Source organism: Hippopotamus amphibius, chromosome 3, assembly GCF_030028045.1.
Source record: "Hippopotamus amphibius kiboko isolate mHipAmp2 chromosome 3, mHipAmp2.hap2, whole genome shotgun sequence".
NCBI classification, from domain to species: domain Eukaryota; kingdom Metazoa; phylum Chordata; class Mammalia; order Artiodactyla; family Hippopotamidae; genus Hippopotamus; species Hippopotamus amphibius.
Window position 1 is genome coordinate 18,446,888 of NC_080188.1, and position 15,397 is coordinate 18,462,284.

Genomic DNA, 15,397 nt, shown 5'->3' on the forward strand with positions numbered 1-15,397 from the left:
AACTTATTGCAGCACCTACAAAACACTCCGTGGCCACATCCTTTAGCACACACTCCATAGCTCCCCCCGAGAGCCAAGTCCGCTTTCTAGCAGAGTCCACATATGTGGGATGCAGGGAGCCGACCTGAGCATTGAAGCGGGGGACTACTCGGAAGAGACGCCGTGCGGATGGCGTTGCTCTTGCATGCACAATGGGATCTATTTTAATATCAAGAACTTCTGCTTTCCGCCTCCGGAAAGGCCCGGGGGTGGGGAGCGGCCAACCAAGTGAAACTGCTTCCCCCCCGAATTCTCTAGGGCCCTGGCATCAAAGTTAGATGCACACTGCAAAATGAGAAGTCGCAGTGCAGCCGGCTCCCGCCGTGCTGCTTCGCCTCTTGGTCTTTTTTTTTTTTTTTTTTTTTTTTGCCACCTGGTTTGGTTTTCCTTTTTAGTGGTCTTCGTTTTTTATTTGTGTCCTTTTAGAGCCTGAAGCTGGTTTGAAGACAGAGATTTCAAAACGAAAAACAAATTTCTATCTATTCAGTTTTTATCTGTTTTATCAGCTCAGTTTAAAGCTTAGCCAGCTTTTTGCTTGTGAAGTCTAAGGAAGATGTTGGCTCTAAGTTTTTTCTAAGGTTCTGACAAGGGGGTTAATCTCCCTCCTCCATCCTCTCTCCCTGGCCGCCTCAGAGGGCAAACCTCCCCATCCAATTTGCATAAAATATGCAGCAGGGTGTCAGAGCAGAACCTAAACTGGGAAGAAAAGTTGGGCTGTTTGGGTGGTTTCACTCCTCTCTGTTTATGTGCGTAAATCGGTATTCATAAGTAGGGGGGATGGTGTGCTGCGGGATGGAAAAGAGGGGCGGGAAGGAGTACGGACAACGGAAGTCAGGGGGCACCGTTTCATACTCCTTGCCCCCCGGACGGGTTCACAGCTCCCAGGAAAGGCGGGAGTGAGTGCTGAACAAATGGATTTCATAAGAGGCTCCTTAATAAAAAAAAGAAAAAAATGATTGAACTTGGTGTACCCCCAAAAAAATAATTTTAAAAAATAAATAAAATAAAATAAAAAAGAGGCTCCTGAGGCTCTGGATCCCAGCACAGAATCTTTGAAACGCTGAGATGTTGACAGCCAGTTTTGAGGAAAGAGGTTTTGCTGTTGTTTTTCATCTCGCCTAGCACATGTAGTTCACCTATGTGTTTTGATTACATAACCACATACTTGGCTTGGGGGAGTTGATTTCTTGAACTTTTTAAAGAATATGATGTTTTAAAATTCGAATGTGAACTTGCTATGTAAACTGTAAAATATGACACAATTTTATGGTCTTTGCACAATTATGAATTCTGAAACACTCATGTACAAAAACTGGAAAAGGAAATAGTAAAGGACCAAAATTTATTTTTGCCTGATAGGCTAGTGAAGTCTATTCACAATTTTGCCTTCATAATTTATTATTAAGCATCAAAAGATTTAGTGATTTTTCTTCACTTTCACTTTTCAGAAAAATGAATATTTGACAATATTTTTCAAATGGGAAGAAACTTAAAATTTCATGTTATAATAATTATAGAAAAATTTCACCAGATCATTATTTTGATTATACATACTTATGATACTATTGTTATTGGAATGAATATGTGGTATTTTCCTCTTTCCTTAGTGTCTCTTTCATTAGGAAGGTTTCTGAGATTGTGTATTTTAAAAAGTTGACTGGTACTGTATAGATTTGGTAGTTTTATAGTGTTATAAAACTACCAAATCTATAAAACTATATTTATGTGCACCCAAATCAATGTTTCGTTTTTGAAGGTTTATTTCTCTAACAGAGTCAGTTAATATGACATCAGATTTTAAATTATTAGTCACTTTTGGTAAAGTCTAAGCACTAATAAGATTATCTTATGCGTCCCAATTTTTTTTTTATTGAGGCATAATTCACATACAATTTTACATTAGTTTCAGTGTACAATATAATGATTTGCTGTTTGAATCTATTGCAAAATGATCATTACCATAATCTAACATCTGTCACCATAGATAGTTACAACCTTTTTTCTCTTTTCATGGTCTATTTATTTATTATTTTTATTTTTTAAAGAACTTTTATTGAGATACAGTTAACATATAATAAACTGCATATATTTAGAGTGTACAATTTGGTATTTTTTTTCTTATTAGTAACGTATATGTGGCAATCCCAATCTCCCAATTCATTCCCCCCCAACCCACCCGCTTTCCCCACTTGGTGTCCATGTGTTTGTTTTCTACATCTGTGTCTCTGTTGCTGCCTTGCAAACCAGTTGATTTGTACCACTTTTCTATATTCTGCATATATGTGTTAATATACAATATTTGTTTTTCTCTTTCTGACTCACTTCACTCCATATGAGTCTCTAGGTCCATCCATGTTTCTACAAATGTCCCAGTTTCATTCATTTTTACAGCTGAGTAATATTCCATTGTATATATGTACCACATCTTTTTATCCATTCATCTGTTGATGGACATTTAGGTTGCTTCCATGTCCTGCCTATTGTAAATAGTGCTGCAATGAACATTGGAGTGTATGTATCTTTTTGAATTATGGTGTTCTCTGGGTATATGCCCAGGAGTGGGATTGCTGGGTCATATGGTAGGTCTATTTTTAGTTTTGCAAGGAACCTCCATACTGTTCTCCATAATGCTGTATCAATTTACATTCCCACAGACAGTGCAAGAACGTTCCCTTTTCTCCCCACGCTCTCCAGTATTTACTGTTTGTAGATTTTCTGATGATGCCCATTCTAACCAGTGTGAGGTGATACCTCATTGTAGCTTTGATTTGTGTTTCTCTAATAATTAGTAATGTTGAGCAGCTTTTCACATGCCTCTTGGCCATCCATATGTCTTCTTTGGAGAAATGTCTATTTAGGTCTTCTGCCCATTTTTTTATTGGGTTGTTTGTTTTATTGATATTGAGCTGGATGAACTGTTTATATATTTTGGAGATGAATCCTTTGTCTGTTGATTCATTTGCAAATATTTTCTCCCATTCTGAGAGTTGTCTTTTCGTCTTGCTTATCGTTTCCTTTGCTACGCAGAAGATTTGAAGTTTCATTAGGTCCCACTTATTTATTTTTGTTTTTATTTCCATTACTCTAGGGGGTGGATCAAAAAAGATCTTGCTGTGATTTCTGTCAAAGAGTGTTCTTCCTATGTTTTCCTCTAGGAGTTTTATAGTGTCTGGCCTTACATGTAGGTCTTTAATCCATTTTGAGTTTATTTTTGTGTATGGTGTTAGGAAGTGTTCTAACTTCATTCTTTTCCATGTAGCTGTCCAGTTTTCCCAGCACCACTTATTGAAGAGGCTGCCTTTTCTCCATTGTATATCCTTGCCTCCTTGGTCATAGATAACCTTTTTTTCTTGTGATGAGAACTTTTAAGATCTTTGCTTTCAACAACATTCAAATATTCCATACAGTATTATTAACTATAGTCACCATGTTGTGCATTACATCCCCGTGACTTATTTTATCTCTAGAAATTTGTACCTTTTGACCCTCTGCGCTCAGTCCCGCACACCCTACCCCGGAGCTTGGTTTTTTGTTTTCTGTCTTCACCATCCACGGACACTGAAGTTAGTTCCATATTTTGACTATTGTAAATAGCTCTGAAATGAACAGGGGGGTGTATATTCTTTTCCAATTATTGTTTTCCATTTTCTTCCAAAAAATACCCGGGTGTGAAATTTCTGGATCATATGATAGTTCTCTTTTTACTTTTTCAGAAAAACTCCCTACTGTTTTTCATCATGGCTGCACCAATTTACATCTTTCTTTTTTTTTTAATTATTTATTTATGTATTTATTTATTCATTTTTTGGGGTACACCAAGTTCAATCATCTGTTTTTATACACATATCCCTGTATTCCCTCCCTCCCTCGACTCCCCCCCACCCTCCCCATCCCAGTCCTCTAAGGCATCATCCATCCTCGAGTTGATCTCCCTTTGTTATACAGCAACTTCCCACTGGCTATTTTACAGTTGGTAGTATATATATGTCTGTGCTACTCTCTCACTTCGTCTCAGCTTTCCCTTCACACCCCGCCTCCCCAAACCTCGAGTTCTCCAGTCCATTCTCTGCATCTGCGTCCTTGTTCTTGTCTTGTCACTGAGTCCATCAGTACCATTTTTAGATTCCGTATATGTGAGTTAGCGTACAATATTTGTCTTTCTCTTTCTGACTTACTTCACTCTGTATGACAGACTCTAGGCCTATCCACCTCATTACATATAGCTCCATCTCATTCCTTTTTATAGCTGAGTAATATTCCATTGTGTATATATGCCACATCTTCTTTATCCATTCATTTGTTGATGGGCATCCAATTTACATTTCTAACAGCAGTTCACAAGGGTTCCTTTTTCTCCACATCCTCGCCAACAATTGTTATTTCTTGTCTTTTTGATGATGGCCATTCTCACAGGCATGAAGTGGTATCTTATTGTGGTTTTGATTGCATTTCCCTGGTAATTAGTGATGTTGAACATGTTGACTTGGTGAGACTCTGGATCCTAGCATTGCAGCTGTGGGATGCTGAGATGTCGACACCCAGTTTTGAGGAGAGAGAGACTGAACCCACCACATATGAAACTCAGCATGGCTCCTTACCTCAAGATAAACAGATTTGAAATTATTGGCAGAAAGCACCCTCAGCATGAACATTAGCTCTGTCAAGATGGTGCTTCATTCAGCCATGTTAACAGTGCAAGTTTCCTTCAAGGACCTTGGTAGTCTAGCCACCTGAGATAGCTGGAGTGGAATAGACTGTGGTGGCACCAAACGGTGAGTGTGCCTGACAGTGTGGGATGTGAGCACACACAAGGCTCCATGGGGTCCCGTAGAAGTAGTCATAGGGACCAGGAATTTGGGGTCATTGATGTTGATGAGCCTCCTTTGTGGCCAGAGGTAGTGAGAACAGGCAGCATTTGGGTTACATGCCAAATCATGCTAATTGCTCTTATGCCACAAGATCCCTCCATCCAAGAACAGAGTCTAGCAGGAATAGTAGTTCGTTTCCAAGCTCTTGGGAGGCAGCCTAGCAGAAAGATATGAAGGCAGGCTCTATAATCAGACAGCCTTGGATTTGTGTCATCTACTAGCCATGAAACCTTAACTTTTTGGTACCTTGGGTACTTTTTGTCTATTATATGAGAATAATAATAAAATTTAACTCACAGGTCTGTGAGAATTAACAAGTAAAATTCATGACAGCCTTAGAACAGTGACAGGCACATATAAACTCCAAGAAGGGTCAGCAATTTGTATTGTGACACATAGGCCAGGATACTTCAAACAGCATCATGGAGACTGATTCAACTCTTTTCTAGAAATAAAAGAACCAGGAGGAGGTTGAGGGCTGAATGGGTCTCTGGATCTCCTCAGGTCTAGTGAGTCTAGCAATCAAAAGAAGACATTGGTCCTAAGGACGAGAGCTAACCTGGTAGAGATACTTCCAGCATTTTTCTCTGGCCCATTTTCCCCCAAAACCAAAGGTACTGCTGCCAGGAAGTCAGACACTTCAGGGCCTTCGGATTAGAGAGTTCCTGGGCACAACTAAGGCTCTAACTTCCTCCATGGGGAGAACAGTAGTTAATAGTGTGGTACTTTCACCCATCGTGACATAAAATAAGAGATGCCTCTTCTTTCAGTTTTTTATAAAAACCATAGGAGTAACTTCCTATAACCTTAATATCATGGTACTAGAATTTGCCTGTTTCAAACTGTCAGATCCATCAGTCTTAGCACTGAATTTCACCACATCCCCCATTAGCACTCGAGACAAAAACCGTCCTGCTGCCAGTGACTTACTTTGAAACTGAAATAAGTCATTGTGCCACCAAGAAATAAGTAAGCAGTGTAAGTTCTGGCTGCATAAGCCAGGATATTCTTCTTCTCAGAGCTGCCTCTAGGGTGTGCAGGGCTGCAGGAAAAATTTTTTGTAGAGCTCCTGTCAATATAAATAATCTCATTTTTAAACGTTTCAAAAGGTACAGACCTGCATGAAGTACAGTGACTTATTCATGGAGATGGATAGAAAGAGCTACCTGTGTATTTTTCATTGTCCATTTGGTGCATCGAAAGATTCTTTGTAGGGTCGATCCAAGCACCATGTCTTCAGGCATTTGGTTGTCCAATGTACTGTTTCTGGTTAATTTCCACCAGGAAAAAAAAATGGTAGCAGTGCTATAATTAATCACAAGGACCATGGCTCTTCAGAACCTGTTTCCATTAAACAGTATAGATCTTCTTGCCTCTGCAGTTCTCTGATAGCATGTCTGTAATGATGGTGTTATTATTACTCATGACACTGCATCATCTGTCCGCAGTGCTTTCCAATGACTGTCTCTCAAAGGTTGGTGCTGTGCTGCATTGATGCAAGTCTTCCCTAAAGTATGCAGGAAAATGTAAACTCATATTTCTTTCCTGGTCCTGGTAAGTTTATCATTCAGAACTTTATGTGGAAACAGAATAAGGCATATTGCAGCCATGTCTTCTCTTGGACTCTTGAGATGGTAATCACTGCACCCCTAGAATGGGAGCTCTTTCAGTGTTGGCTGAACACACACCATTGCCGTGGGGAGGGTAGTGAGGGGTCCACGCATGAAGAGAGAGGCTCAGTTCCACTCCCACAACATATGTCTTTCCCTCGTGAACGTGGCTTACGACAGGGATGGTGTGATGTCGCCATGTCAATGGGAGGCAAGAGAAGACCTTGACCAGAAGGCCCATTGGTGTTCAGTATTGAAAGCCTTCCTCCAAGGACTACTTAATACATGGCACAGAGCTGCAGCGGTGGTGGTTGTCACCCTGGGTGCTGGATGCTGGGGGGTGAAGCGGGCAGCAGATGCTGTCACACCTGACTCAGGTTCTGACGACAGGGGGCGGCACCACAGTCAAATCACAGATGGACACAGGCCTACACTGGCGGCTCAGCCGCAAGGGTCAGGGGTAAACTCTTGGTAGCCCAGACCAGACCCCCGAGCTCATCTTGTCATGAGTCACCCCAAATCAGCATGTGTGCACCATTCTGGTGGCCCATTCTTGGGTGACCCCACACTGTTTCAGCCAGCAGACGTGATCTTCTTGCCAGACTGTCCCCCTCAAATGGGGGCCCAACCACCAGTTTCTGAGAGGCCCCCGTAGGCGTGAGATCCAGAGCGCCGTAGGACACCTGACCGGCCTCATGTGCAAGGCAGAGTGTCAGGAAGTACCTTGAAGGGTCAAGTGACAACCAGGGTCCATGTGGGTCTGGATCTGGGCCAGGGACATCCTGCTTGGAGGACATTGTCAGGCCTGGTGGTACCAGGACCTAAGAATGTAACCATCGTTACCGACATGCTATCAGGGAGCCTCAGAGGCAAGAAGCCCTATCAGAAAACTCAAGGAGTCTCTCCAGAGATCTAGGGATGGCGGGGAGGGGAAGGGGTCTGAGGAGTGGGCATGGCCGAGGCCTTACTGGCCCAGAACTTCCCCTCCTCCTCTTGAAGAGCTGATACAACAGCAAGAAGAGGGGCAGTGATGGGGCGGGGGGACCCATAAAACCCATTCGTGTGATTCACATAATCCACAGACTCAGATCACTCAGGGCTGTCCACAGCAAGGCCTGAGACAACGCAGATCCCAGCAGGAGGAAGTAGAGAGAAGAGCCAGAGGTGGGGGGTGAGGGGAGGAGCCAGCCCGGGGACGGCTGGTGCCAGAAAGTGTAAGCAAAAATATGCTTATTGAAGGTGAGGAATGCTCCCTAACCAGTAAATCTATGTGCCTGAGTTACAGCAAAAGCTGACCCAGAAGTGGGTGGCCTTGGCGGCCCTGCTGGACCGCAGAATAATCAAGAAAGTGTCTACAGACAAGCTATGTTTCCTTCAGAAAATCCTTGGTGAGCAGCTGTGTGCCAGGCACTGTCCTGGGCCAAGGTGGAGACAACATCTGTGAGCAAAATAGACAAAATCTCTGCTCTAAAGGCGTTTGCATTCTAGTGGGGGAAGACAGAATAAGCAAAATAAATAGAAACATGACAACGGGGGGCTGAGATCCACATCAGCAGCACACAGGTGGAAAACGGAGCTAAGGGACCACGGGAGTTTCCCCAGCAGAGTACCAGGGACGAAGTTGTCCTCACAACCTCCAGGGGAAACCAGGATCCCGCTTATTCTTCATCCTTTATATGAAGAACACGCTCTGGCTTGTGGACAAAGGGTGGCTAATCCGAGGAGCAGCCTCCGGTCATGAGTTACCGGTAGAGCAAGCACGTTTGTTTTAGGAATGTGAATCGGGTTGCAGATACAGGATGCCCTGGCGAGTGAGGGGAGACTGCACACAGAGTCCAGACCTCAAATAACTGTGGGGAAGATTTAGGGGGTGTCCACCTGCGAAAATTAGACGTTGCTGAGAGCTAAGCCTAATGTGTGGTTTTTTTAAATTATAATAAAATGTCTATTTAAAAAACTGTATTTGTGAACTGAGGACTGGAATAAAAGCCATTAATCACCCAATCCTGACAACTTTAGGGCTGATGTTATCCTCCTTGTTTGTTCCAAGTTAATCTGTAAAGGTAAGAGTCTCACACTGAGTAATGATTTACAGAATCTTCATACAGTATCTGTCTGATTCCTCCAGAAGCCACGAATCACACAAATAGCTGCAGCCGAGCTGCTGGGAGCCTGGGAAGAGAGGCGTTCTCCTCATTCACTGCGTTGTTCCACTGTGGTTTCCTTGGGTTTCCCCTTCTACCAGACAGACCAAGGCTCACCAGGAAGGAGGAAGAGAGACTCTCAGCCTCAGGGCTGCTGAACTCTAGCTCCTCAGAGCTGACTGGCCGTCGGCCAAATGCCAGTACAACCTGGCTTCTAGATTGACACCGGCCTTCTCCCTACACTCTCAGCGACCTCCCTGAGTACACTTTTTTTAGTGACTACTAGTGTGAGGAATTCCTAAGACCACAAACTATAAGGAAATAAAGTAGATGCAGAACCCAATTTTAGCCCACTTAAGAGATTGGTTTTATTAGCTTGAATGAGCTGAAATAAACATTTTTGTAAGTCAAGAACAACCAAACATTGGCAAATTCACCAGATACAAGCTGTCCTCAGAAACCCGTCAGTTCTCTGTCATCTCTTCCTGACTTTCACTTATTCTTGATCTTTTTCAGCTTCTCAGAATTCGCCTTCAAATCCACTCTCTATCCTGCAGCCAGCTGAGTCCCTACTAAGTTCCTCTAGCTAACCCAACGTCCATTCCATAAATGTTCATTGAGCATCTTTTCTGAACCATGGACTGCGCAAACTGCTGCTGAAACAAGGGCGGAGGGAAGTCTGTCCTCGTCTTTGAGAAGCTCATAGAAGAGTGAGAAAGGGATATGTTTAAAACATGTATAATCAGTTTGGTGATGGAAATATGTCCAAAGTGTTATAGAGAATAGAGGAGCATCATGCTTGGGGGAAGAGATGAGGAAAGTTTCAAAGAAGAGTTGACATTTGGATGGTGCCTGAAGGATATGTAAGATTTCCTGAACGAGCCAAGGCAGGAAAGGAATCAGAGGCAGACGTGATGCCAAGTTTTAGGGTCTGGGGTCAGGAAAGGAGATGATTGTTCTGGGAAAGGGCCAATAATTTGATAGGGCTCAGTGATAGGATGCAAGGGTGTAAGAGGTGATTGGTGTCAGATCTTAAAGGCATTTCCTTCCTTTATCATGCAGGTGAACCACAGAAATTTTCCTAATCAGGGAAAGAACGTTTGTTCTTTTGTTTACAATTTTGAAATTTTGTTTTATTCTAAGTTTTCTTTCATGGAGAGCTGGTGTTGTTATATTCTTTTTTTTTTTTAAGAACTTTTATTGATATATAATTGACATAACAATAAACTGCATATATTTAAAGTGTACAATTTGATCTTTTTTCTTATTAGTAATGTATATATGGCAATCCCAATCTCCCAATTCACATGTTTGTTCTTGATATTTGTTTTTGAAATATAATTTTGCAAAATTCAAGAGAGCTTGTTTTCTTTCAATGACCTGTGAGGCTAGAAGGGAAAATCAAACAAAATGTGTAGGATGTGTAGGCTTTTAAAATTATCTTTACTGTTTTCTCTGCTTGCAAAAGAAGTATAGATTCATTCTAAGCAACTCCAACATTATAGAAATATACAACATAGAAACCAAATGCTCGCTGTAATCCAGACTCCCAGACCCAAACCACTGTTACTTTACTAATGTACAGGTATAGATTCCTTTAGACTCTTATTTCAATGTATAAACCAAAATGTAATTTTCTCCATACCAGAAAGTATAGAGCTACCTCATTTTTAATGGCCATGTAATATTCTATTGCATTAATGTACTATAATTTATTAGATCAATCCTTATTTTGTGGACATTTGAGCTGTTTTCAATTTTTCATGATTGTAAACAGTGCCAGGATGAATACCTTTTTTATATAAACCTTTGCAAATTGTGTTTCTATAGAACTTCTTCAAGGAACTGACATGAAGGAATGATAGTTTTTCCTTTTACTAGATAATGCCAAATGGCCATCATAAAGTTTGTATCAATTTATATCCTAACAGTATATGCAGGTCTCAATTTCCCTAGGGGTGGGTGGGGCTCTATAGGGAGTCTGTTCTTATCAGAGAGATTGCAGAACCTCGAGACTCTTCATTCAGTCCTGTGAATGTCTGTAGTTCACACATCTCTCTGGTTTCTAATAAATTAACACAAATAGCAACTCGAAGATTTGCCCAAAAAAGGCCACATTTACGCCTATCCTTGGGCCATTCCAAGTATGCTTTCTTTTCCATGAAAGCTTTCAGCTTAGGATACCTGGTAGGAATGCAGTAGAGTGGAATGGGTTCCAGTAAGATAAGAATTAAGTAATCAGAAATTTCACGGAAGAGATTGTGGTGGGCAAAGTAGGGTTCATAGTGGCACCACTCAGTCTGGACAAAGTTGGGGGACAAAACAAAGATGGACTTGTAACTTTTCTCCATGCAGTTTATGGTATCTTCAGTAATGCTCTTGCCAGGGTCAGAGTTTCCCTCATGAAGGCAAATCAGGATAGAACCATCTTCTTTCTCTAGATTGGGAATCAACTCATACTTCACCCAGGCAGAATCATGTTCACTGTATGAAATAAACACATGGAATTGGATATTTCTCTTGAGTTGTTCTTGGGTTGTCTTCCTAACCCTGTACCACATTTGTGTCCATTGACGTAGCATCCTGAGATACCAGGGCAGATCAAAGTGGAGGCAGCAGAAGGCCACAGCCATCCCCAGAACCAGCATGATAACCACAATGGTGACAATTAGCAAAGCTGTGTTGCAAGAGATTTCAGGAAGATGAACATCCTTTAACTGAGTCCCCTTTAGATTCAAAGGGTAGTCACAGGTGTATGAATCTGACCATCCAACCATCATGCCCTCTGAGTATTTTTCAAGCTGAAGGAAATCTCTTAATTCACAAGTACACCGGAATGGATTTCCTCCTGCATTTAGAGTCTTAACTTCCTGGCAGCTGTGAAAAAAATCCAGAGATGGGCTGAGAATTAAGTTCACTTCAATGTTCAGAACTGAGAGTCTTCTGAAATGACTGCACCCAGGAAGATCAGTTAGAAAATTAAATGCAAGATTTAACTCTCGCAAGGATGACAGATGAATAATATCTTTAGGGACAGTTTGAATGTTATTATTATTCAGGTCAAGTATTTGAATATTTCTGGGCAAGCACCTGAAAACAGAACCAGCAAATTTGTTGGATGACAAGTCCATGGTGATCAAGGTTTCCGGCCACAAGCAATTTTCGTCATTTTCATGTTGTAACAGATTTTCGCTCAGATCTAAGTGCCTCAAGGATGTGTTGCTGGCAAAGCAACTCACTAAGGAAAGTGTCTCCAATTTATTGTCCTTCAAAATGAGAGTTTTCAAATGAGGCAATTGGATAGGCTTTTTAAACACGTCATCTGTTAAGATATTAGTAGCAAAATTTAAATATTGGAATCTTGTAGGATAAATAGGGAACAGCATGTGAGGCATTTGTGCATCTGATACTGTCAGGTTTTCTATATCCATTTTGGTAAAAAGCAAGTAGACTCTCTCCTGTGGGATATTAAAAATTCTGAAATGTACATGCTCCAATTTTATAGTTCTCATTACAGTATTTGAGTAGTCAAATGAATTGTGGTCAAGATAAATCTTACCTCCAAAAGTCACATGTTGAATCTGGAAGTATTCTACTGATGTATGCCAAACAAATTGGAAGATAAAGAGAATATCATCCCAGGGTAAATCAACTTTATTAAGTAACAGAATGGATGTCTTGGCATTCTCTAAAATAAGATTTCGTTGAGTTTCATAACTTGCCAATTGGCTTTTGCCGTCTATATTCGTAATTTCTAATATTTTTGAAGTCTTGATTCCATCACGCAAAAGAACCCAGAAATTTGTATCCATTGGTAAAACAATGTGAAGTTTGGTTGTGTTTAAGATGGGCAGGCTACCTTCTTCATAATGAGAAAGAGTTTTCAATCCTAAGAAGACAGTATTTAGATGCAAATGGGCAATTTTCTGGAAATCTGATTTTTGTATTTTTGCCCCACTCAAACCTAGCATTTCCAAGTGTGACATGTTGCCAGTCTCCTCACAGATAGGCATGGTGTCAAAGTCATTGAAGGACAAATCTAAATGTCTGAGACCTGCCAGGGAGAACCAAGTTACACTCTTCAGTCTGTTGTGAGACACGTCTAAATATGTTAACTCCATGTTGAATTCAAAGGTCTTGATATCCAGCTCTTGGATTCTGTTGTGACATAGAATCAAAACTTTCAGTTTAGAGATAGAACGAAAATCTGAACGCTGGAGTTGAAAAAGTAGGTTGTAGGACAAATCCAGTGTGGTTGTGGTTGGGGTCAAGTCTCCAGGAACCTTTCTCAAAGACTTGTTGGAGTGGTTGGTAGTCAATTCCCTTTCTTCTGGCAGCTTTGAAGCCCCACTATGCACTAACATAACAATACTACAAAATAGGTAAATGCTTCTGATATGCCTCATGGTAATTCCGAGGATTTTATCACCGGTTCACCTCAGATGAATTTTATCACACATCACCTCATATGATGAGGAAGATGAGATCAAATCCTAGGAAGACAACAAATAATGTTAAGTGCTTACGTGATTTGTTAAACCCTGTAGGGTTCCAATCTTAGCCTCTCACCGGCCATGATAACTTAGAGCATTTAACTGCTGAACGGTTCTGTTTTCTCATTTCTCCCATGGGTTTTGTACAAAGGCATAAAAGAGATAATGTACATAAACTACTTGGTATCACACCTAGCATATCACAAATGGTAGCAGTTATCAGGGCCAAGACTAGGGTAATTTCAGGCACAAATTTTAAGAGGCACCAAGAAACTCAGTAATCAAGATAAACAATATTTTAATAAAATATTTTAAATTAAAATTAATGTAAAACCCATAATGAACAAAATATGAAATTTTTTCATAAAGATAGGATTAGTATTACTGATTTTTCCTCTTGTCTGGGGTTCTCGTATGGCTTGGTAGGACACTGGCAGTTATGGTCATTAAGATGATGAGGTGTTTTTAACATTTTTATCTCACAGAGTACTTCAATTCTTAGCAACTTACTTTAAGTTGCTCCTATGTCTAGGAGCTATGACCCTTGAAAAATGCTATGTCTAGGAGCTAAAGCAACCCAGTTGCTTTATCTGGAATCCCCTGAGTTGAGATGTCATAGCTTTCATGTCTTACCCACCTCTTCTCTCTGCACAATACTACAACCTCACCTGAAACTTATTCTAAATAAGCGAGAGGAACTAACTCTTTCTGAACTTCTCTTAAAATAATAAAATAAAAAGGTCCTCTCTCTCAGGCAATGCATGTAATTATGGCATTTCATTTAAACATTTTTAAAAGCAGGACATAAACTTTTGATGAAAGATGCAGTCAATAAATATTATTATCATAGTCATGCTACTGTTACTGGGTGCTGGAAGCAGGTGAAAAACCGAATGACTTTCTTTAATAGTTTATGATTTAAAAGACACCATGAAATGACTCTGGCTTGCCAATGAGTACTGAATCATCTAGTTTCTCTTTCCCAATGATATAAAAAAATGGAAAAGGGGTTAAAAGCCCATCCAACATTGAATGATCTTTACAACATAAGAATAAGAACGACTGACATTTTATGAGTGTTTCCTGTTTGCCTGGCACAGAGCTAAATGCTTTCCATACATTATCTTGTTCAATCCTCTCAACAACCCAACAAAACGATAGATATTCTTATCCCCATTTTACAAATGGAGGAGCTAAACCCAGAGGTTAAGTAACTTGCCTAAGGTGAGCCAGTGAATGAGTGGTAGCCCATGAATTTGAACTCAGACCTATCTGGTCCCTTCAGAACCCAGATTGAAGGCATTTCAAACTCTGAAATGAAAGAGCTTAGGGTGTGATTACCGAAGCTAATTCTGTTGGCAAGGGCTAGTTGCCACTGTGGCCCCTTCCTCCCTTCCCACCCTATGTGCCTCTCTCCGAAGCTATTTATACTCTGCTAGGTGTCATGAATTTTAAGAAACCGGCAGAAGGAAACCCAAACTCTCAAGCACCTGCAAGTCAATTCCTCAGTCAATAGTGATCAATAGTAAGGTCAAGGTCACTCATTCATCATTAACCTTTAGTATAGGCAAAGTAATAAATACTAAAAATCTGAACAAGGCTACTTTCCTCCCATCTACTGAATAAGTCTGAAAAATCTGAATATTTTCCTCCCATTTTCTTTAGAAAAGACCTATGCAACCCTTGTTTCTTTTCATGCATGTTACAGCAAACAAAGCTAGAGTTCTTACCCTCAGGAGTACAGCGGCTCCGTCAGAGCTGCAGATGTGGGTAATTCATTGACAGGACAAGAACTGACTGGAGGAGTGATTGAAACAAGCTTTTCTGTGAAGCTTACGCTCCTTTGCCCTCTACTGCATGCTGGTGGCATTACATGTTGCATGTGTTCACGCAATCTTAGATCACTTTTTAAAGAATTGCAGAAAATACGCGTAATGTAGAATTTACCATTTTCATGATTTTAAGTGTACAGTTCAGTGGCATTAAGTACATTCACATAGTTGTTCAACCATCAGCATCATCCATCTCCAGAATCTTTTCACCGTCCCTCACTCAACCTCTATATCCATTAAACAGTAACTCCCATTCCTCCCTCTCTTCAGCCCCTGGTAACCACTGTTCTACTTTCTGTCTCTATAAATTTGCTGACTCTAGGTACCTCAAATTAGTGGAAGCATCCAATATTTGTCCTTTTGTGACTGGCTTATTTCATTTAGCATAATGTGTTCAAATCTGTTCCGTGT

The 15,397-nt window shown here is 40.8% G+C and overlaps 1 protein-coding gene across 1 annotated transcript; it reads right to left on the reverse strand.

The window, feature by feature from the left end:
• Nucleotides 1-9,949: 9,949 nt before the first annotated feature.
• On the reverse strand, nucleotides 9,950-13,140 carry TLR10 (toll like receptor 10). Its single transcript, XM_057729722.1, has one exon. It carries the CDS (start codon nucleotides 13,065-13,067, stop codon nucleotides 10,632-10,634), a length of 2,436 nt encoding a protein of 811 aa, XP_057585705.1. The 5' UTR covers nucleotides 13,068-13,140; the 3' UTR covers nucleotides 9,950-10,631.
• Nucleotides 13,141-15,397: the final 2,257 nt, after the last annotated feature.

Bases quoted from the DNA above. Each gene is read 5' to 3' on its own strand.
- TLR10 (XM_057729722.1), bottom strand. From the start codon at position 13,067: ATGAGGCATATCAGAAGCATTTACCTATTTTGTAGTATTGTTATGTTA.